General features: G+C 43.4%; 1 protein-coding gene across 1 annotated transcript in view; it reads right to left on the bottom strand.

The window, feature by feature from the left end:
- The window catches only part of COX10 (cytochrome c oxidase assembly factor heme A:farnesyltransferase COX10), a 109,368-nt gene that overhangs the window by 21,996 nt on the left and 65,654 nt on the right, over positions 1-21,718 (bottom strand). Inside the window, exon 5 of the mRNA XM_069542914.1 lies at positions 4,998-5,068. Within this exon, the coding sequence (XP_069399015.1) occupies positions 4,998-5,068 (71 nt within the window). The remainder of the gene's footprint in view (positions 1-4,997; positions 5,069-21,718) is intronic.

Here is a 21,718-nt window from a genome sequence, read left to right as displayed (position 1 = left end):
GACTGCTCCTGCAACATCAATCAACGGGAGTAGCATTTGATGATGGCAAATCTTTTCACATCATCTCATTTGAAAGGAAATGGCAACCCACTCCAGTATTCTTGCCTGGAGAATCCCATGGACAGAGGAGCCTGGCAGCTACAGTGCATGGGGTTGCAGAGAGTTAGACACAACTGAAGCGACTTAGCATAGCACACTTGAAAAGAGAGGAAGTGAAGTGACAGGAGGTTAGACCAAATGATTCCAGGTATTAATAAAGGTGTTTGCTCCTATGATTTATTTCTCACGTGACTGCAAGGGATTGGCTGTGTAACTGTGATATGATAGTTAACTCTTCATATTCATGGTTCTTAGAATATTGTGGGCATTTTCTGGTTGTAAACAGGGGCCTGGAGCCCAAAGGATCTCCCATCCCAGGATTGCTGTCAACAAATATTGACAACTCACGATGCTTCCAAAAAGTCATGAATGCACTCTTCCTTCTTATGACAATGAGAGAAAGAGAGAGAGATTAGGAGATACCCTTGGCCCTCTCATCCACCCACTGTGATGATTCTGAGTGATGATATGAAATCTGAGTGATGATATGAAAACAGACTTTCTTCTGCCTGTTCTTCCTACTATGGCTCGGCAAGATGGAATGATTTTATTTTAAGGAAATGTTATTTTATTTTATTTTCTGGACATTAGCACCACTGTTCTTTAAGTTGAGACCAAATCTGTTCTTTCTTTTAATGACTGGTGAACACGAAAGAAAAAGAAATTTCTACACTTATAAAATGTTTATCCTCTTATTACATTTGCAGTATATACACACCGAGAGACTAATCATAACCACCCGGATCCTGCAGAGCTTCACCCGGGCCGTATGTGTCTACTAGACCAGCGTGACAGGGGGATGAATAACATTCCCAGGTCCCCTGCAGCCCGCTAAATGTTTACATTTGCTTAAGTGCTTACTGGTAAAACCTTCAGTAAATGTGAAAAATGTCTCCTGTAAATCCCTATAATACTTTGGCTAAACCTCGTTCTTGAAGTTAATAATGCCAACTAAACAATCCATTCATTTCACTTCGAAAACTCAATCTTCATCACTCATTTCACAACCAGGTATGGGCTGCCCCGAATTCCGAGTGTTTTAATTTATCCCCTTGAAGAATAACCTTCCTCTCTGCTCTTATCGCTCCATCTCTCCGCTCACAGCCCACACCTAAAGCTTACAGGTTCTGGATCACTCTCGTTGGATCCATTAAGTTGGGAAAAGTAACGCTGACATGTATTCTTTCCCTGTCAATGTGAGGGAGCTGGAAAATGGGTAATTCAAAGGAGACGGAATGAAAATAACTGAGAAGGCCCAGCCCATGTCTGATTTCTTCAGGGAGCTTTCACTGCCCAGCTGGTCTTTATCTGAGACTTCCCTTTCTGACCTCCCAGAGAACTTCTCGTTTGTACCAATTCATTCCATTTCCCTTGATCCATGTTTATGGGCTGCCCCATCTCATCTGCTAAGCACTTTATGCATGTGGCATAATTTTTCCACCCAGATTCAAGGCCTTTTGAGCATGATTTAACAATAAAACTGACAGCGCTGGTTCCACACTAGGTAATCAATACAGTCTTAACGAATTGAATTAAACAAGGGAATTATTTAATTCTAAAACACAGAGAAACATTTGGTCTTGACATCCTTATGATTAATTTTAGTTAGAAGAGACCAGGAAAAAAGGTTATTACTTAGAAAAAAAATACACAAGCTATATATATATATATATATATATATCTTAGAAATATGAGTCTGTAGGACTTCAAGTTAGAGAAAGACGTATATCTCTGTTCTGTCTGAAAACTAACAGGAGAGTGAAGAGAAGACAGAAAACCCCAACTAGAACCAGGAAATGCTCCTACAGAAGAGCGGCCGGGTCCAGGAGGACAATGAGAGGATGCGCAGGTCCGCGACCTGACATCACCGCTCAGAAAGCCTCCCCGAGGCTCTGACTCTGAATCAGAGGACTGGGGCATACAGAGGGTGCTCTGGGTGGGGGAGCGGACCCCAGTTAGAAGGAGACCAAGTAGAATCAGGGCCAAGGAAAGCACAGGCTGCTGGATAAAGCAGCCGTGTAGGAATGCCTGGGTACTGCCCCTCAGTGAGACTCCGACCCATGCTTAACTGTCCTCCACGCCTTGCCCTTGGCCCTGGGCACTGGACTTGGGCTCAGCCAGCAAACCTTCTCTCACCGGGTCTTGGACCTGACACAGAGGACTCGGCCAGCAGGCCTGGGGGTCAAGGGTGAGGTTCGTAGTTCAGTGATGAGTCAGTTTAAGTGGAAGCAGGGTTTGAAGGGGCTTCCCAGATGGCACTGGTGGTAAGGAACCTGCCTGCCAATGCAGGAGACATAAAAGACAAGGGTTCGATCCCTGGTTCAGAAAGATCCCCTGGAGGAGGGCACGGCAATCCACTCCAGTATTCTTGCTGGGAGAATCCCATGGACAGAGGAGCCCAGTGGGCTATGTCTATAAGGTTGCACAGAGTCGGACACAACTGAAGTGACTTAGCATGCACGCTCGGAGCATGCACGCTCGGGGCTTGAAGACCCAACATGCAGAGGAATGAGGTGGAAGCAAGCAGTAGCCTGGACACAAGGGTGGAAGGGATGAGGGGACCACGCCTTCTAGAAGACTGGTGGTAAAAAGAGGAGAAGAAAAGAAAAGCCAGATGGAGCAGCTGACTGAACAGGCTCCTCTCTGGGACCAAAGGACTGCTCATCCAGATCTGAAGTCAGAGCGGAAGGACCCAGTGGAGTGGTAGGGCTGGCAGAAGCGCTTGAAGGCCCAGGGAGGCTGAGCCGAGGACCCGCCCTCTGCAAGCTGCTCTCCAGGCCCTGAGCTTGGGGATCAGAAGGCAGAAATGGGGTCCCCAGCTGCCAAAAACAGGTGTCAGATTCTGGCGGCGACAGCCTGCGGTGGACAACACCTGGTCCCATCCTCCTGGAAGAAACAAGGGCTATCTGAGGAGGAGTTTCTGAGGACATTCACTCTGGACCACTCCTCATCCTCTGACCCCTCCCCTCTGCCACTTAAAAACCACAGAGTCCTCTTTATCCAGTTAGGATCAGTGCTGCAAGCAAAACTCAGAGCTTCATCACATGGACACTGGATGCGTGCGTGACAGGTAAGTGACAAGAAGGAAGGACGATACTCGTGAGGGTGTAAAACAACAGAAGTACGGGCAGCTCCAGGCGTCAAACTCCGTCTTGATTTTGCCCACTCCCCCCACATTGCCCCCCTTCCCCTGGCGTCATCCAGGCTCCAGAGCCCTGGTCCCCTGGGCACAGCCTTGGCCATGCTGATGCTCAGCCTCAGAGGCACAGATGCGGGGGTGTGGCCCCCAGTTAACAGAGGTCAAGTTTGCAGGGAGGAGCTGATCCTGGGGGTATGAGCGCCGTCCTGACCCCGGAGCTCCTCTCTCCAGATGTCCTCAGACGCAGACGTCAAGCTCTCTACCAAATGCTCCGAGACTCCGGTCCAGCCTCGGGCCTCAGGAATGCTTCCTCAGTGATGTGGAGGACACTCGACTCAAGTTCATCAAGTGGCCCCCAAGCCATTAAAGACTCTGATAGATAATCCTGCCACAGAGGCCCGGAGCCAGAGTAAAAGGCAGAGGGCCTCGGGGTCCAGTGTTTCCACAGGAAGTTGAACCAGTCACCTGCAATTACTGCTCTCTGGACGAGACCTCCAGAGAGACTGACAACTGGCCCTGCGAGAGTGAGGAGGGATTCACACACGTCATCTTAATATAGAAACACTTCTCCTTTCTGCTAAAGACGTAAGAAGCAGTCTTCTCCCAAACAGTTAACACTTTTTTTTTTAACCTTAAAAATTTTAGACACGCAGAACTGGCATTTTATGTAGGTAACTGACAGATAGTTGAAAGTGCTGTCCTCTGTATTCTCCTTGGGAAAACGAAGCAAAGGATAATGCAATGTCATGGATGTTTATGGCCATGAAATGGCATTTTAGCTGTGAAGATTTTTTTCTCTTTGATTCTCAAAAATGTTAAGAGAAATTTTTTTGTGGCCTAAGATGTAAAGGCTGTGCTTTTACCATAACTACTTCAAAACTAGCCTGTTATCTCAATATGCCTTGTTTATCAAGTATGTATTCAGGGTCAGTTTTTCCAATATCTGAAGCGTCAGAGACAAACAGTAGCTCAGTAAAAAGCAAGGCCTGAGCACAAAGTCTGGCGAACGAAACCCCGGGAGGACTTTCTCAAGACGCTGCATCCACTCAGCCCATGTAGGTCAGCCCTAAGGCGGAAGTAGATTCCACTCAGAGTCATCCTTCATGATTGCCTGAAGTCACCATAAAGGACACACGGGCTTATGTGTGTACAGTTTTGGGAAACAATGACTAGGTCCACTGAAGTTTGAGGATGGCTGAGTTAAATTAAGAGGGAATAAAAGAAAAAAGTCTGTATTTACAGGGCTGGGGCCTCAGAGGACCTGCCTCCAAGACAACTTTGCAGAGGCGAGAGGTGGAGAGCCGAGAGGGTTCTATGTCCGGGGGGGTGGATGCCCTTCTGTCTTCACGCCGATGACACAGGCGTGGACTTTGGCTGTGGTCCTGAGGCCAGGGACAGGGGTGAGGGGTGGGGGTGGGGCACGGTGGTATTCTTCTCACTTTACTGCTCAAGGCAAAATACAGGGAAAAGGGGACTTCCCTGGTGGTCCAGGGGTGAAGAATCTGCCTTGCAATGCAGGGGACAAGGGTTCCATCCCTGATCAGGGACCTAAGGTCCCACACGCTGTGCAGCCACTAAGCCCACGTGCCACCATGACAGAGTCAGACCACCACAAGGGAAGATCCTGCAGGACACAATCAAGACCTGATGCAGCCAAATAAATGCATAAATATTTTTTAAAAATACAGGGAAATGATTTGGGACAGATGCGCAATGGAACATTTTGTAACATGGAAGAGACAGACATTCATGACTTTACCTGATCTGTCCACGAACTAGAGGTCTGTTCTTTGTCCTGTTCATGTTTGAATCAAACGGAACCTCAAAAAACTGCAAAAAGATTGAAAAAAGAATTAAATACAACATGAAATAGTTATTTTCTTTCTGCTTTAGTTCTACAGTTTTTTCCACAGCAAATTTCATTTTAATTTTGATGCTGCAAATACTCCTGGTACTCTTGAGAGAAAAGTTCTCTGTCTGGAACTTGCAGTAACTGAAAAACACAGGTTAAATACATGGTTGTGTTCTTCAAAGCCACTGTTTCAGGTTTACAGCATTAGTGCAGTACACAATTTCAGAATCTTTCACGCATCCTGAAGACTGAATCAAGCAAGAATCAACTGACCTTGGAAAATGGGCTGCTGGAGTCAAAGGCCGGGTCTGAAGGAAATATTAATAAGAAGTCAGATGGGGCTGTACAAAAGCATTTAATCGTCTCCCACTCTCCTACCGCTGAATAAATGTCAACAGCATTTACTCTCACGTTTCAGTATTGAAGTTATAAAGGACAGAGGGAGACCATGACTCAGCTGTACATCCATTTATGCACTGAATACTGGGGTTGTTTCTATTTTTTGCCTATTACTACTGGAGTGGGTTGCCATTCCTTTCCCCAGGGGATCTTCCCGACCCAGGGATCGAACCTGTGTCTCCTGTTTGGCAGGTAGATTCTTTACCACTGAGCCACCAGGGAAGCCTCCCATTTCTTATCACTGAATATATGTTAATAGTCTTCACTCTTGTGCTACAGGATTACAGCGACTCAGCTGGGAGAGAAATGAACATGCCCTAGGGATGAATAAAGGGGCTTTGCCTCCTCTTTCAAGGAGTCTATCAGTGACTTGTTGGTTGTAAAGGGGAGAATTTAATCCTGTTTATTAATACAATTATTTTGCCATCACCTTATCTGGAAGTATGACTGAAGGGTGTGTCGAGCGCCAGGCTGACCAGGGCGAGCCCTGAGGGGTCAGTGCCGTGTCCATTCAGCTTACCGGGAATGAGGCCGCCCAGACGCCCCCTCCTCCCAGCTCTAGTCTGGGGCACCTGCGGAAGCACCTGGAAGGTGGGAATGCAGGAGTGGCCATGTTTACACCTGCAAAGCTGGCGTGAGGTCAGGCATGACTGTGGCTACACACAGCAGCTGGGGCCCGTCGGCTCGCACTGCTGGCCCTGAGGGATGCTGGGCCTGCAGCTGCCCTGGCTCCTGCTGGACCTCCCTGGGCTGCACCCCACGCCCGAGCTCATATGCCTCGTGACCTTGGGCCACATCTGTGTGCTGCTCCATGGCCAAGTGCACTGCTCTCCTGCAGGTCACCTGTACCATCAAAGGTGCAGGTGTGAAAGCGGGAAACGGACACCGTGGTCCAGTTTGCTCTCCTACATTTGGGATCCTCCTGCGGATTCTGGGTCACTCCTATCTGCTTTCTTCTGCCTTCCCCAGGCCCAGCACCAGATACAAGGCCTGCATCCCACCCAGGGTTGCACCAGCCCACAGCATCCTTACCAGGATCTGCACCAGGCCTAACCCCTATGGTAGACCCTCATATTGCTCACAGTACCGCATCCTGATCAAACCTTAACTGATACAGACCTCTTCTCTACTACTTTCAACAGGGCCACTGTTTAAAAAAGTAGTTAATGGTGGCTCAGTGGCAAAGAATCTACCTGCCATGTAGGAGTTGTGGGTTTGATCCCTGGGCTGGGAAGATCCCCTTGGAGAAGGGAATGGCTACCCATTCCAGTATTCTTGCTGGGGGAATCCCACAGACAGAGGAGCCTGGCAGGCTACAGCCCATGGGGTTGCAAAGAGTCGGACACAACTGAGTGACTAAATGACAACACACCAAAACTGTTCAATTTGTCCACCTTATCTATGATCTCAGTGACAGGCTCCCTAACACTTGCGAATTTATCATCCTTAAAGTCAAAGAGAGCTATACAAATAGGCGCTCAATAAATGACAGAGTAAATACACCATCCCTGAAGGTTAGTCTATTTGTAGAGTGAGTTACACTTTGAAACGATTTACAAGTGTTAAAAAATTCTTTGCCTGTGAGAGTCTATATTCCCTATTGAAGGAGTTCAAGTTACACACATGCCGTCTGCTCACCTTCCTTCCCTCCCTCGGTATTCAAACACATTCTCTAAGTATTTCTAATAATCTTTCCTTCATGACCTATTAATTTGATTTCACAGGACTAATGAGGATTCCAATTACAAATCATGTTCTTTAACTGTGGGTAAGGTGTTATCCAATATAACACAGAAACTCTTGTGAAAATAACTTTCTTGGCAGTTCTCGAGTGTCTGTGTGCACGCACCCACACACACACTCAGTTCAGGAATTCTACTGAAAAATTTCATCTGGATGAAAAAGATGTTATTGTTTCTATGTTCCTGGCAAGTCAGCCATCCAGAGATGGGAACTGAGGTCTAGGACGCAGCGACTGAACCCCAGGGTGCCACAACTTGGCACCAGCTTCTGACTCTCATGGATGCTGAAATGTATCAGGACAAGCAACATCTGGGTAGAAACAGCAGCTAACCAAGACCTTCGGGTCCTTCCAGGGAGGGATCGACAAGTCCTCCCAGCACCATGGATCAGAGCTCGTTATGCCGCTTTTCATGCATTTTCTGTAACGCTTTTCAGTTGGGGTCACGGCTTTGGTCTGGCTATCGAAGCCATGTTCCCAGAACATAAAGCAGTGTATCTTCAGGTGAGACATTTAAGCATTTTAGAACACAGACCTAGCTTCATCCACTCACATTCCACGCCACCCGCCCCGCACTTTATCATCCTTTCATAATGTTATTATCGTTTAAGTTGGCTCCAACTACTTGGAGCCAGAGAAGTAAAACTCCTACAACTGATGGTGAAACTAAAATACCAATGCAGTCTTACCATCCCTTAAAACATACTGTTCACCGACTTTTTCATGCATCCTCCCTGTTTTGAATAATGCCCGCAGTGGTTCACTACTTCGGGAAATGCACGTGGACAATCGCTCAGCCCATGCCCCTCCTCTGAAGGCCCCGGTCATTAGGCCACAAATGGCCATGCCACCCTGTGCTTTACCCCACATCTGGACACAGTAGCTGGTTTACTGAGAGGGTATCTGATTCAAACAGTCTCTGCATGGGGATTTAACAAACCAAAAGCCCAGGCAAGTATGTCCTCCCCACTCCTGGGTTGCCTGTGGCCACAGAGCAGGATAAATGGAAATGGAGGAGAGGTCCCACACTGACGCCTTGGATCCATTACCTCCAAGGCTCCATCTCCACCTTTTCTAGCCTTGCATGCATGCGTGCTAAGTCACTCAGTTGCATCCGACTCTTTGTGACCCTATGGACTGTAGCCCGCCAGGCTCCTCTGTCCATGGGATTCTCCAGGCAAGAATACTGGAGTGGGTTGCCATGCCCTCCTCCAGGGGATCTCCAGCTTAAGCCAACCCAATATGGGTCTATCCCTTTAATTTCAACGTCCCAACAGAGGAAGACTGTAAGGGCATCAAACATGAGAGCAGTTGCATTGTCCAGGAGGGAATGATATATGCTTTTCCCTCAGCAAACAACTTTTCTGCTTATTATGTTCATTTCCAAAATAAGTTTTTGTCCCAGTCTCTCCCTTATAAAAACCCATCAACCTTTTGGAACTCCTTTCATCAAAAATCTCCCCTCTTACTCAGGGTCCTGACCCCACCATCCACTCTCCCATCTCTCAGATGCTCCTCCCCATATCCTGCCCTCCACGATCCCAGGAGCTATTCTACGAGGCAGACTCTTGGGGTTGCAAATGGCAGAAACACAACCGAAACCAGCTCAGAGAAGAACGGGCCTTTATGTCCTATAATGGGGCTGTGCCTACTTTAGGAATTTCTGAGTCTGGCGCCACAGGTACCGCTGTGATTCTGGCTCTTTCCATCTCTCGAGTCTCCTCTGGGTGCTCCCGCATGCAGAAGTCTTCCAGGAAGCAAAATGGCCCTGGCAACCCTAGATGCTCAAGCTCCTAGTTGACCCCAGCAGAAAAGCTGATTTCCTGACAGCTCCAAAACAGAAGTCCAGAACCACCATGGCCATGAATTCCAGGGACAAGGGGGTGATGCGACCACAGGGAGGGAGCAGGTGGAGAGACACAAAGACACAGTACCCCACTCAAATGACGAGGATTGCCTTCTCCAAGACAAATGCTATCACTGGAAGAAAACAGGAAGATGGTAGACAGATGCAGTGAAATTATCTCTAACTCACTGCAAAGCTAACAGCCCCAAATCATTTCATTTCACATGTCATAACTATAAAATAACTTGCCCACATTCATCCTAGTTTAAGACTGAGAAGTATTAATCAATAGAAATGTAATAAATAATTTATATTAATCTTGTCTCAGAATCAGTTTGGGAATCAATAGTTCTGTTTATTTAATAGAGTGGTAAATAGATCATTTTTTCCTTGTCATAGCCACATGTAGATACAAGTCACTATTATACCAATAGATAAATATTTATCAGATATCTAACATGGGCTTCCCTGGTTAGCTCAGTGGTAAAGAATCTGCCTGCAGTTCAGGAGATGCGGGTTTGATCTCTGGGTCAGGAAGATCCCCTGGAGAAGGAGATGGCAACTAGCTCTAGTAATCTTGCTTGGGAAATCCCATGGACAAAGGAGCCTGGCTGGCGGGCTACCGTCTGTGAGGTCGCAAAGAGCTGGACACAACTGAGCGATTAAACAGCAACAATAAACATGAGATCCTCACTTTTCTATTATACCATGCTTTCTACATTAGTAGATAATTATTATTACTCCAAAGAGATGTTGCTCTGATATAAAACATACCTATTAGCCCTTCTAACAGATAATTACATACATAAGATACTACTGAATTTTTGTGAGCTAAAATGAAATAGGCGCCAAGAGTGGGGAGAAATATAACTCGGCCCATATGATGAATTTCCTATTCCCACTCTGATTAATTATACGTTATGCAAAAAGTAGACATATTCTAGAGCTTTCCTTAAGTCAGGCCCAGGAAATATTGACTTTGATAACGAGGTGCAACTTTTTTCTTTCTCTATGCTAAATAACGGGGGCGACATTCTTCTAAAGACTCAAAAGAAAAACAAATGCATGAACCTTGTTGGAGTTTGTTTTCCCATCCATCTTCTCAAAGCTGTCAACAAGTGTTTGTCATTCCAAGATGGCCCAAAGCCTCCCAGGTTCAAGATAACGTCTCAGACCTAGTTAAAAGGGATGTTAAATAAATAAGCTAAAGTCCTCAGAGGGGCACCTTATCCAGCAGAGTCTCACATACTACTCCTTGCAGCTCGCAAGTCAGTTAAGATATGCACTCAGCCTGGCTCGCTGGTTGGTACCAGTGTCCCACTGCTGCACCAAGAATCAACAAACTAAGTGGGACTCACTGTTGCCATTGATTCTTCCCCGTGAGGTATCTGAAATAAGGTCTGTGTGTTCACACATGCTGACTGGGGCAAAGTTCTCCTCCAAATCTGCTACTCAAGCCATCATTCATTAAGCTGTGTTTTAAGGCTTCACCCCAAAAGGTCACATAACACTTATTAGAGCCCTAAACGACCACATCCCGTGAGTAAAAGAAAACTCAAAAAGTCACACTGGTTTTCAGGAGCTTCAGAAATGGTGTTCTAGGTCAACCCTTTCTCCTACCAGAGGGCTCTCAATTTATAACACTGTTTTCTGAAAAAAGATGGAAGGAAAGTACACAGAAATATTTACAACTGGGTAGAGAGGATGGAGAGGTGACTACTCTTTTTGTATCTTACAACTGTCTATAAGGAATATGTATTTTCTACTTAGGGGGAAAAATTAATAAAAAATTTTACCTACATGAGACAAATACAAAACTTGAACAGACTCTCTTTAGATTAACCAATAAAGAATTACCAAACGTATCCAGTATCCAGGGCTTCCCTGGTGGCTCAAAGGGTTAAGCGTCTGCCTACAATAGGGGAGACCTGGGTTTGATCCCTGGGTCGGGAAGATCCCTTAGAGAAGGCGATAGCAACCCACTCCAGTACTCTTGCCTGGAAAATCCCATGGACTGAGAAACCTGGTAGGCTATAGTCCATGGGGTCGCAAAGAGTCAGACATGACTGAGCGACTTCACTTTCATCCAGTATAAAGCCCATAATAGTGAAGCCTTAGCCAACAAAGTGAACCTTGTTCCCCCCAGAAAGAACCACAGGGTGAAAAGTGGATCCTAAATACTTCCAGGGACACCCATTTCCCCATCCTCTGTGCCACTTCTTTCATTCAGGCAACTATTTTATCATCTGGCCTAGATTACAACACCTCCCAACACTTCCTATCTGCAATATTGACCACTTCCCCCATCCCCCATCAATTTCAAACACAATAGTCAACACCATCTTTTCAGGTACAGACCTGATTATTCTAGTTCCCAGCACAAAACTCTCCATGGCTCCCTCCTGCCCACAGAGTCAAGGCCAGCGCTCACACATGGCATGGAAAGCCCTTCACAGAAGCTCTGGCCCCTTTACCTCCCCCAACCTTCTCTTTCCTTCCCCTGACATGCTCTGCTCTCAGGGTCTGAACTGCTTGTTGGGTCCTCGGTTTGCTGCCAGTTCTTCCACAATCTCCCACGTTTCTCTGCAGGGACCCATCGTTGTTGCCAGGCCGCATCCGTCATCAGTGCAGGACTTGGTGCAGGGGTCTGCCCTTCATTCTGGTGTTCTGTATGACCTCAACTGCGGAGCTCTGCCCAACAACCATGCACAGGACCATAAGGATTCACTACAAGTTCACAGTCACCAGCGTCAAAGGGGCTTGTACCACTTACTCCCGGGCCATCCCCTTTGACCTGTCTAGCACCCTGGCTCTGCTCCTCTCCAGAGTTGGTTTTCAGTCTGGTTCACTCTCAACCCTCCCCATGGACAGAGGAGACTTGCTGGCCGCAGTCCAGAGGGTTGAATAGAGTCGGACACAACTGAAGTGACTTGGCAGGATGCATTCTCAACCCACATGCAACCTCCGGCTTTCCCCCACCTAGGCTGGCGACCCCATTCCCTCCCACCTCCCAGGACACCTATCCCACGTGTCAGCCCTCTCCCTACCACACACCCGGTCTGCATCTTCTGGCTGCATCGTTCCTATCCACAGTTCAACGTGCTTCATTTCCTCCAACCCCGCCCATCTCCTGACGCCATCAGCTGATGCGAGGACAAGGTGAGCATTTGGAAACGAAAGGAGATGGTCTCTAACATGATGTGAAGTCTGGGGCCCTCGTCTTAGCCAGCACGATTAGTAGCAGGAGGTGTCCATGGCAAGGTTAAGAACCCTCCAGAAATCTCCCAATAAGCTCCAAGGAATTTCTATTCTAACAGCTGCCAAGGACTATAATCCTATCTTTGCAGAAACCATTTTTAAAATAGTGAATTCTGATGGCCAGTTTTGGAGAACAATAAACAAATAAATGCATGAATGTCCACTAAAGGAGACCTATGTGAACAGGCTAAATTGCACGTGTTTTCTCTAAGCCCACCTTTGAACTCAGATTTCACAGAGTAAAAATAAAACTTTTCCTCAACTAGTGATACTTCATTCTAATCTAATGAGGACATAAGACTAGCAAGTTAATAAATTCTTGCGGATTCCTCCACAACTATTAAAAAAACAGGCATGTTCACGGAAACCATTAATGGTGATAATATGACAACATTCTGACCTCTGAAATAGTCCCCTAAAATACTATACAGAGTTAAAATGCCACCTAGAGCATAGAAGATGAACATTTTAAAAGGCAAGAAATAAGTAAGATCACCTTTGTCTATAGAGGAAGAAGCAGAAGAATGATACTCAACAAGAAAAGGTGGTATCACAAGTTGAGCAATAAGACTGGCCAATCTGCAAAGGCTCAGATGCTGCCATAATAACATCTGGTCCCAGCGGGGTCGGGGGGTGGGAGCCAGAGAAATCATTAAGCCATCTGAGACGCTCCAAACAAAGAAACTGTAAAATTCTGAACTATAAAGCGAAGGAAATACACTTAATCCCTGAGGGGTTGCAGTATGTATTTCAACTGGGTGATCCCTTCTCCAGTGAGGACACAGCGATACGCCGAAACCTGGAGTGACACAGAATCTCAACCGACTGGACGTGGCCCAGAGCCAGCCCGCGCCAGCACCCGGGCACCTGTTGGTTTAATCATCGCATTACTCCAAACACTCAAGGTGGGTGGAGGTCCGGAGAGGAGGAGGCCAGGGGAATGGGGAAAAATACATCTCATTCATTTTGCCTATCAGAGAATGTATACCTTAAAAAAAATTGGTTACATGTGCTTTCTGTAAATGTTCAATAATGCGTTAGAAGAGTAACACATTTCTTCTAAGATTACAGTTTATTTTTTGAACTTCAGATCCTAGAGGGTGCAAAGGGAAATGTCTGTGAGTAAGCAACTACTTTACTTACTATATTATCTTAAGCAAAGTGACTCAAAACTGTCTTGAATGACCCTGTTTCCTTCTGTCACTGAGATTCTGCGATGGGGGTACCATTACAGTTGCATTTCAACTTCAATAAAGCTTCTCTGCTGTCCATTTTTCCAGATCATTCTCAAATAGTCTCCTGCCAATTAGCTAAAGTTATTTTTAAATAAGCTTCTGCAAGTCTTTGTTGAAAGCTGGTGTATTACAAAATGTGCTTCTTTAGGAACTTAAGTGAAAGAGAAAAAAAAACTGGAATGGTGAATAAAAACAATGACATTACATCAAAATAGTAACAGAGATAAAATACTTGCATCAAAAAATAAAACGGCACATAAAATATACTGGGGCATTTTCAAAGCCTTAAGAAGGGAACACAGGTGTTATGTGTATAAGTCATCACTAAGTGGAACACATTAGAACACATTTTCACAATCTTTTCTGTTCCTCTATTTGCACTGCTTTTCTTTCAGTCTGATGACTGGACATGCCTCAATTCTGTGTCTGATATATTCAGAATATATATCTCAGCACAGACTTGGGTCTATGGTTCCTCTGCTGAAAGACAGGAAACGGCTGAAAATCCTTTTGGTAGGGCAAGACAGCTGTCATGCACAAGGATGGGATATTGGGTAACTTCCCAGGGCCCTCAAAAATTCAAGTATATATAACTTCTTTCCTGAGGAGCTAAACAAAAACTAGTGATGCAACATGGTTTCCATTTTCTGAGAGCAGAACACATGCACTGACCACCTTAAAAGCAGACTAGGAATACACACTTCCTTTTCTAAGGTATGTGGATAAAAATTCCAGATTACTCAGAGTTTCTAGGAAGAAAAGGTAGAATAGAGTTCTGAGGTTCATTTTGTGTTTTTCAATGAAAACTTTTTAAAAGTTTTAACTTAATTAAACACAGCCTGTAGAGAACTTAAATCTGCCTAACCTTTCTGTTAAATACTAATGTAATCCCAGAAAGTGGGCAAACATTTAAAAATGCCCATGAATTACAGTAGTTGACTAGTGTCCGTGAATTTATTAGTATGATTATGCAGCTTAGATGAATGGCGAAGCCACTTATCGGCCATCAAATCCCAATCCTTAAAGAACTGTAACTGATGACATGTCCATGTATTTTCTGCCTGTATCACTGCCTCAGAGGCAATTCTTAGAATATCGGGAATATACATGCTTCTCTATGTTTGCACAACTATCTGTGTGAAGTGGCAATCTAGTTTTCTAAGAGCATTAATGTCTTAATGAAACACTTATTAAGAAAAGGTTTTGATTTTAACGACCACCTTTCTTTCCAGTTTCTTTTTAAATACACTCTTGTGGGAGGGCTTCCTAGGGGGCCTAGTGGTAAAGAACCTGCCTGCCATTGCAGGAGATGCAAGAGACACGGGTTCGACCCCTGGGTCTGGAAGATCCCCTGGAGGAGGGCATGGCAACCCACTCCAGTATTCTTGCAGAAATCCCATGGATAGAGGAGCCTGGTGGGCCACCATTCACAGAGGTATAAAGAGTCAGACATGACTGAAGGGACTTGGCATGGCACACGGGAGGGCAGGTTTTCTAAGAGATGTGTGTCCTTCCCTCTTTACTGCTGGTGATGCGGGACAGTAGCAGAAGGAAGCCTCCATGTGGCGATGGGCACAACAGCAAATGACGAGGCGCTGGCACCGGGCAAATGCTAACTAGTACCCAGGGTCACACTTTACACATAAAACATGTAAGAACTTCTTTGAATGCACATTCAACCAGAGATTTTACTTTAGAAATACCAAATGGACCACAATTCTCCTATATTTTAAAAAACCTTCCATATCAGGTACTGCTTCTCTCCTGTGAGGTACTGAAAGCCTACATTTATGTGCCAGGATAAAATATTAATAGTAAGTAACAACAACCATGGCCACCCCCTCAAAATCCACAACAAATGGAAAGGTAAACAGACCTTTTATCATTAAGTCTATAATGATAAAAAATCAATGCTAGATAATAAGTGTCTTTATAAAAGACAGTCTGCCAAATTACCTCACCATTAAGACATTTATTTTAGTTTATCAGTTGACAGTGACTTTTATTCCTCAATGAGACGTACGTAACTAACATACTTCTCATTCTTTAAAAGGCAGTCTTTACAGGGATAATACAAATGAACAAGACAAGTCATTCTTGGAAGGAAGGGTTGGGATTTTGTCAACTGATCTTTAACTGATAAATCAGCACTATGACTTACAATTAGGGTTAAAGATCCTAGGCAATATCTGCATATCAATTCTCCGAAGAACGTATGAGGAACAGAAATAAAGAAGAATCTAGTTTATACTAACATATTTTTCAAAATGATAGCTCTTATAATCAAATATATTTGAGACATCATTTTATTTATCATACTGACAAACATTTTTAATTTTTAAAAATTAAAATAAATTCTATTAGAAGTTAATTTTTTTTAAGAAAATTACCATCATAAATCAAGATTTTGAAAGCTATCCAACCTAGAGATCAGATGTAATATTGCAATTAAATGAACAGGCTGGCTGAAGGTTACTGGTCACACATATTACGTAATATTGAATAATCTAAATCTTGTATTGCTTCATAAGATGTCAATGAAATTACTATTAAGAATATAAAATGCTTGAAATTAAAACAAAAACAAACAGGAACATGAAAATAAGAATATATTATTTCAATATCACTTACAAAAGAAAAAACATTCTTACGAAGGGCAGTAAAGGAACTCAAAACTTAATGACTTTAGTTCGTTTTTAATAATTTCCACTTCTGAAACAACATATTAAGGAAATGATCTAGAAGTAAAGGAGAAAACTACATGATGAAATTTTAAATGGGGACTTTCCTAGTGGTCCAGTGGTTAAGAATCCACCTCCCAATGCAGGGGGGACACTGGTTCGATCCCTGTTCAGAGAACTAAGATCCCAGATGCCACAGGGTAACTAAGCCTGAGAGCTGCAACAAAAGATGCCACGAGTAGGACCCGATGCAGCCAAAATAAGTAAATAATGAATAAATATTTTTTAAAAGTGTCTGCTGCAGTTGCTTCTAACAGATAAACACTGGAGGAGAACTAAAGAAATGGTTAAAATGTGGTAAGACAGCTTTATGGACTATCGGGCGGTCATTAACAATGATAACTAAGACTCTAACAGTCCGGAAAAATGCTTCAAACACTAACAATGCTGGGTCTATGGGTTTTTGCTATTTTCCAAATTTTGTTTTTATTATAATAATGAGAAAAATAATAAGCACAGAGAATAAACTATACAGATACATGTGGCTATGTTTAAAAAGATTTGCAGATGGTCTGGGAATATTTTTTAAAAATTAAATGTTACGTTACATTTTCCCAACCACATTAAATCTTTTAGGTTTTCCAAAACACATTAGATTCGTAGAAGTTTCATCACAAATGCTTTTGAAGGTCAGTTTGAGGGAGAAAGTCTTTATAAACACAGCAGGTCAAACAGACTTAGAGAAGAAGCGCCTTTTAGAAAAGGTTTCTTCACGTTTAAGAACTCTTCTTTAAGTTATATTTTCCATAGCTTTGTTTATTCATGGCTGTAACTTGCTAAGGCCATATTTCTCAGAATTTTTAGTTTTTACTTTTACAGCATGCTCTAATTTGCTCAAGAATTTACAGACACTGAGACCAGCAAGCTAGGACTACAAGCCGAAACGCTTTCCGATATTAAATATTAGAGGCGACAGAGGGATTCCTCTAGGTGTCAACAGAAAGCCTCACGTGTGCACACCTGCAGTTTCCCACTTTGAGCTGTGATGCTGAGGAACAAAATATCTAAGCCTGTAATCACTATATAATTTATTTTACTTTCAAAAACACCACTGTCTTGTTTAGACACTACAAAGATAGATAGGTAATTCCATTTGAAACATTCTTTAAATTTGTTATGAAAGAAATAATTGACAGAGCATGGCTAATCTTGAGAGGGTTCATTCAAATGTTAGCTTCTCATAATAACCAGTTACAACCCGAGGCAGGTGAAGACCTATAGTAGGTTTCATAACCAAATGGATGTAACAGACAAGCAAACACAGAACAGCAATGGGATAGTGCCTTCTTAACAATGATAAGGCTAAAGCAGTGCACTGACTTATTCTGAATGAATCAGGAATAATATGCCATTAGTGGCTGTCACTCACAGGGGTTTACTATTTCCACGCCTGGGCTCAGTGTTTTGTGCATTGTCTTATCCCATCCCCCACCCTCCCCATCTTCTTTTTAAAATATATTTTTTAAAATTATGGATTGTTTTTGAAGTCTTGATTAATCAAACACATACCCCCTGCACTGGAAGGTGAAGTCTTAACCACTGAACCGCCAGGGAAAGCCCAAACCTTATCTCTGTTAGGTAAGTATTACCACTGTGTTCCTTCGAAAGACGAGGTAACTGAGGCCCAGACAAGGAATTAACCGAGGTTGTAAGGCGTGGATTTGAAACCGGGCAGGCTGAGTCCCTGTGCTCAGTCATGGTCCTACATGCCATTCAGCATCGGAGGACTGAGCAGGACACACCCCAGGGATGAGGAGGTTCTAAGGTGCTGAGACAGAGACCCTGGCTCCAGATCAAACGCCAAGTCATGTCCGACTCTTTGTGACCCCATGGACTGAAGCATGCCAGGCTTCCCTGTCCTTCACCATCTCCCGGAGTTTGCTCAAACTCATGTCCATTGAGTTGGTGATACCATCCAACCCTAAGGTCCTTAATTTATAATTTTATAAGAGGCAGCACAGTAAGATCCACAGAAATGCAGATGATCATTGCTGGAAGTCAGGTTCAGGGGGAGGAAAGACTCTGAGCCTCAGGACCGGCACATCCAAAATTTGGCCCACCAGGACTGGGGTACAAGATTCCTGAGAACTTATAGCAAAAGTTTATGTTTAAAATATTGTATAATAGCACTTATAAGTGCAATCAAGAAAAATAGAACGGATGAACTTATTTGCAAAGCAGAAACAGAGACCCAGACATAGAGAACAAATGTATGGATACCAAGGGGGAAGGAGGGAGATGGGCTGGATTGAGAGATTGGGATTGATATTATCCATATCTATGTATTAAATATTTACACTATCGATACTATGTATTAAATAGGTAACTAATGAGAACATACTGTATAGCCCAGGGAACTCTACCGAATATTCTGCAGTGATCTAAGTGGGAAGGAAATCCCAAAAGAGGAAATATATTTATGTGTATAGCTGATTCACTAAGCTGTACAGCAGAAACTAACACAACATTATAAAGCAACTATATTCCAATAAAATTTTTTTTTTTAAAAAGTCTATGTTCACTTGTTCAGCTACTGCTTAAGAATGGTTGGGCTAACCCTTCACAAGTAAGAAATAAGAACCTAAGGTAACATTTCTTGCCACCAATATGGCGGTTGTCATTAGGGGTATAACACAATAATCTGGAGACTACATTTCAAATGATCTTATTCTTTTCAAAAAGAACCGAAGATATGCTCACTTGCAGTGGAGTCAGTTATACATTATTGGACACAATTCCAATATCCAACAATGTGGGCTTAGTTAATGCAAATTTTGCTTTATTTATAAAACAGCGTTAACATACAAAATTGATAAAAAAAAACCTTTTAAAAGCAAATAATATTTAGTAACATGGGAAGTTCATGATTTGGTATTAAGAGAAAAAATTATGACATGCCATATATAGTATGATGCCTATGTATGTGTATTGAAAAAGATTAGACAAGAGCTATAAACCGATAAATATGCCTTTCTAAAGTAATGCTCAAAATTCTCTAAGCTAGGCTTCAAGAGTATGTGAATTGTGAACTTCCAGATGTTCAAGCTGGTTTTAAAGAAAAGGCAGAGGAACCAGAGATCAAACTGCCAACATCCGCTGGATCGTGGAAAAAGCAAGAGAGTTCCAGAAAAACATCTATTTCTGCTTTATTGACTATGCCAAAGCCTTTGACTGTGGATCACCACAAACTATGGAAAATTCTTGAAGAGATGGGAATACCAGACCACCTGATCTGCCTCTTGAGAAACCTGTATGCAGGTCAGGAAGCAACAGTTAGAACTGGACATGGAACAACAGATTGGTTCCAAATAGGGAAAGGAGTACATCAAGGCTGTATATTGTTACCCTGCTTATTTAACTTATATGCAGAATACATCATGAGAAACACTGGGCTGGAAGAAGCACAAGCTGGAATCAAGATTGCCGGGAGAAATATCAATAACCTCAGATATGCAGATGACACCACCCTTATGGCAGAAAGTGAAGAGGGACTCAAAAGCCTCTTGATGAAAGTGAAAGAGGAGAGTGAAAAGGTTGGCTTAAAGCTCAACATTCAGAAAACGAAGATCATGGCTTCTGGTCCCATCACTTCATGGGAAATAGATAGGGAAACAGTGGAAACAGTGTCAGACTTTATTTTTGGGGGCAGAAATCACTGCAGATGGTGATTGCAGCCATGAAATTAAAAGACGCTTACTCCTTGGAAGAAAAGTTATGACCAACCTAGGTAGCATATTCAAAAGCAGAGACATTACTTTGCCGACTAAGGTCTGTCTAGTCAAGGCTATGGTTTTTCCAGTGGTCATGTATGGATGTGAGAGTTGGACTGTGAAGAAGGCTGAGCGCTGAAGAATTGATGCTTTTGAACTGTGGTGTTGGAGAAGACTCTTGAGAGTCCCTTGAACTGCAAGGAGATCCAACCAGTTCATCCTAAAGGAGATCAGTCCTGAATATTCATCGGAAGGACTGATGTGGAAGCTGAAACTCCAATACTTTGGCCACCTGATGCAAAGAACTGACTCATTTGAAAAGACCCTAATGCTGGGAAAGATTGAAGTTGGGAGGAGAAGGGGACGACAGAGGATGAGACGGTTGGATGGCATCACTGACTCAATGGACATGAGTTTGAGTAAATTCCAGGAGTTAGTGATGGACAGGGAGGCCTGGCATGCTGCAGTCCATGGGGTTGCAAAGAGTCGGACACAACTGAGTGACTGAACTGAACTGAAAGGAAATTTTATTCATATGCGTCCCTTTGATGGTCATCACTGTATGAAATACTTGAAAGAACTGAAATAAGAGAATTGTGATTTAGTTTATTTTAATGTAGTAAAGGGTTTCCCTGGTGGCTCAAGAGTAAAGAACCTGCCTATGATGCAGGAGATTTGGCAGGAGCCAGGGGTTCGATTCCTGGGTCGGGAAGATCCTCTGGAGAAGGAAATGGCAACTCACTCCAGTATTCTTGCCTGGAAAATCCCATGGACAGCTCATGGGGTCACAAAAGAATGGGACATGACTTAGCGGCTAAACAATAACGTAGTAAAATTGCTAGGTTGAAGAAATATGTTAAAGAAATGTTTTAAATGTCTCTGATATTCAAGAAGGGCTTGGAATTAAAGAGCTCTGTCTGATAAAAATCACAAAACTGTAGGTTCTGCATGAAGTGAAAAAAAAACCAGAAATGTAAGTAATTTATTTAAGAACATGCTGATGAATCTAGACATAAACTGTACTTGACAGCTGAAAATAGCTGTGATTTCCCAATATTGGACTGAAAAATCCCCACTCCACCCCACTGCCCAGAATGTCGGGACTCAAATCCCCCTGTCCTCAGACATCCAGAGCATGGCCTTTCCAGTCTACCTTAATGCTATTTAGTTTTTCCTACATTCACTCATTTATTTTAAAGTGATTTGCTTTAGAAAGCTCTCATAGTCTATAGATAAACGTGCATCAGACTCCTAATCACACTCTTAACGCTATCCTTAAGGTTTTCTGTATTAAAACATTAAACATATGGTAACTTTTGCAGGGAGAATTATTTTTATTCTCCTTATCTTTGCTCAATAATTTAAAAGAAGTGTTAATTGTTTATTTCTGCTTTGCATATATTCATTTCCAAGAGGAAAATTACTAGGTTAAAGGCTATAAACAGTTTTGGATCTACCAGTCAGACATACATGTATTGTGTTCACTCTAATAATCTAATATTTGTTGTATATACTCACAAACTTCGCATGTTATTAAGCGTTATTTGGAAATGCTGCTGCTGCTAAGTCGCTTCAGTCGTGTCCGACTCTGTGCGACCCCATAGACGGCAGCCCACCAGGCTCTCCCGTCCCTGGGATTCTCCAGCCAAGAACACTGGAGAGGGTTGCCATTTCCTTCTCCAGTGCATGAAGGTGAAA

Source organism: Ovis canadensis, chromosome 11, assembly GCF_042477335.2.
Source record: "Ovis canadensis isolate MfBH-ARS-UI-01 breed Bighorn chromosome 11, ARS-UI_OviCan_v2, whole genome shotgun sequence".
Lineage (NCBI taxonomy): Eukaryota > Metazoa > Chordata > Mammalia > Artiodactyla > Bovidae > Ovis > Ovis canadensis.
Note: the sequence above shows the minus strand (reverse complement) of the source record. Positions and strands in the feature narration are given on the sequence as shown.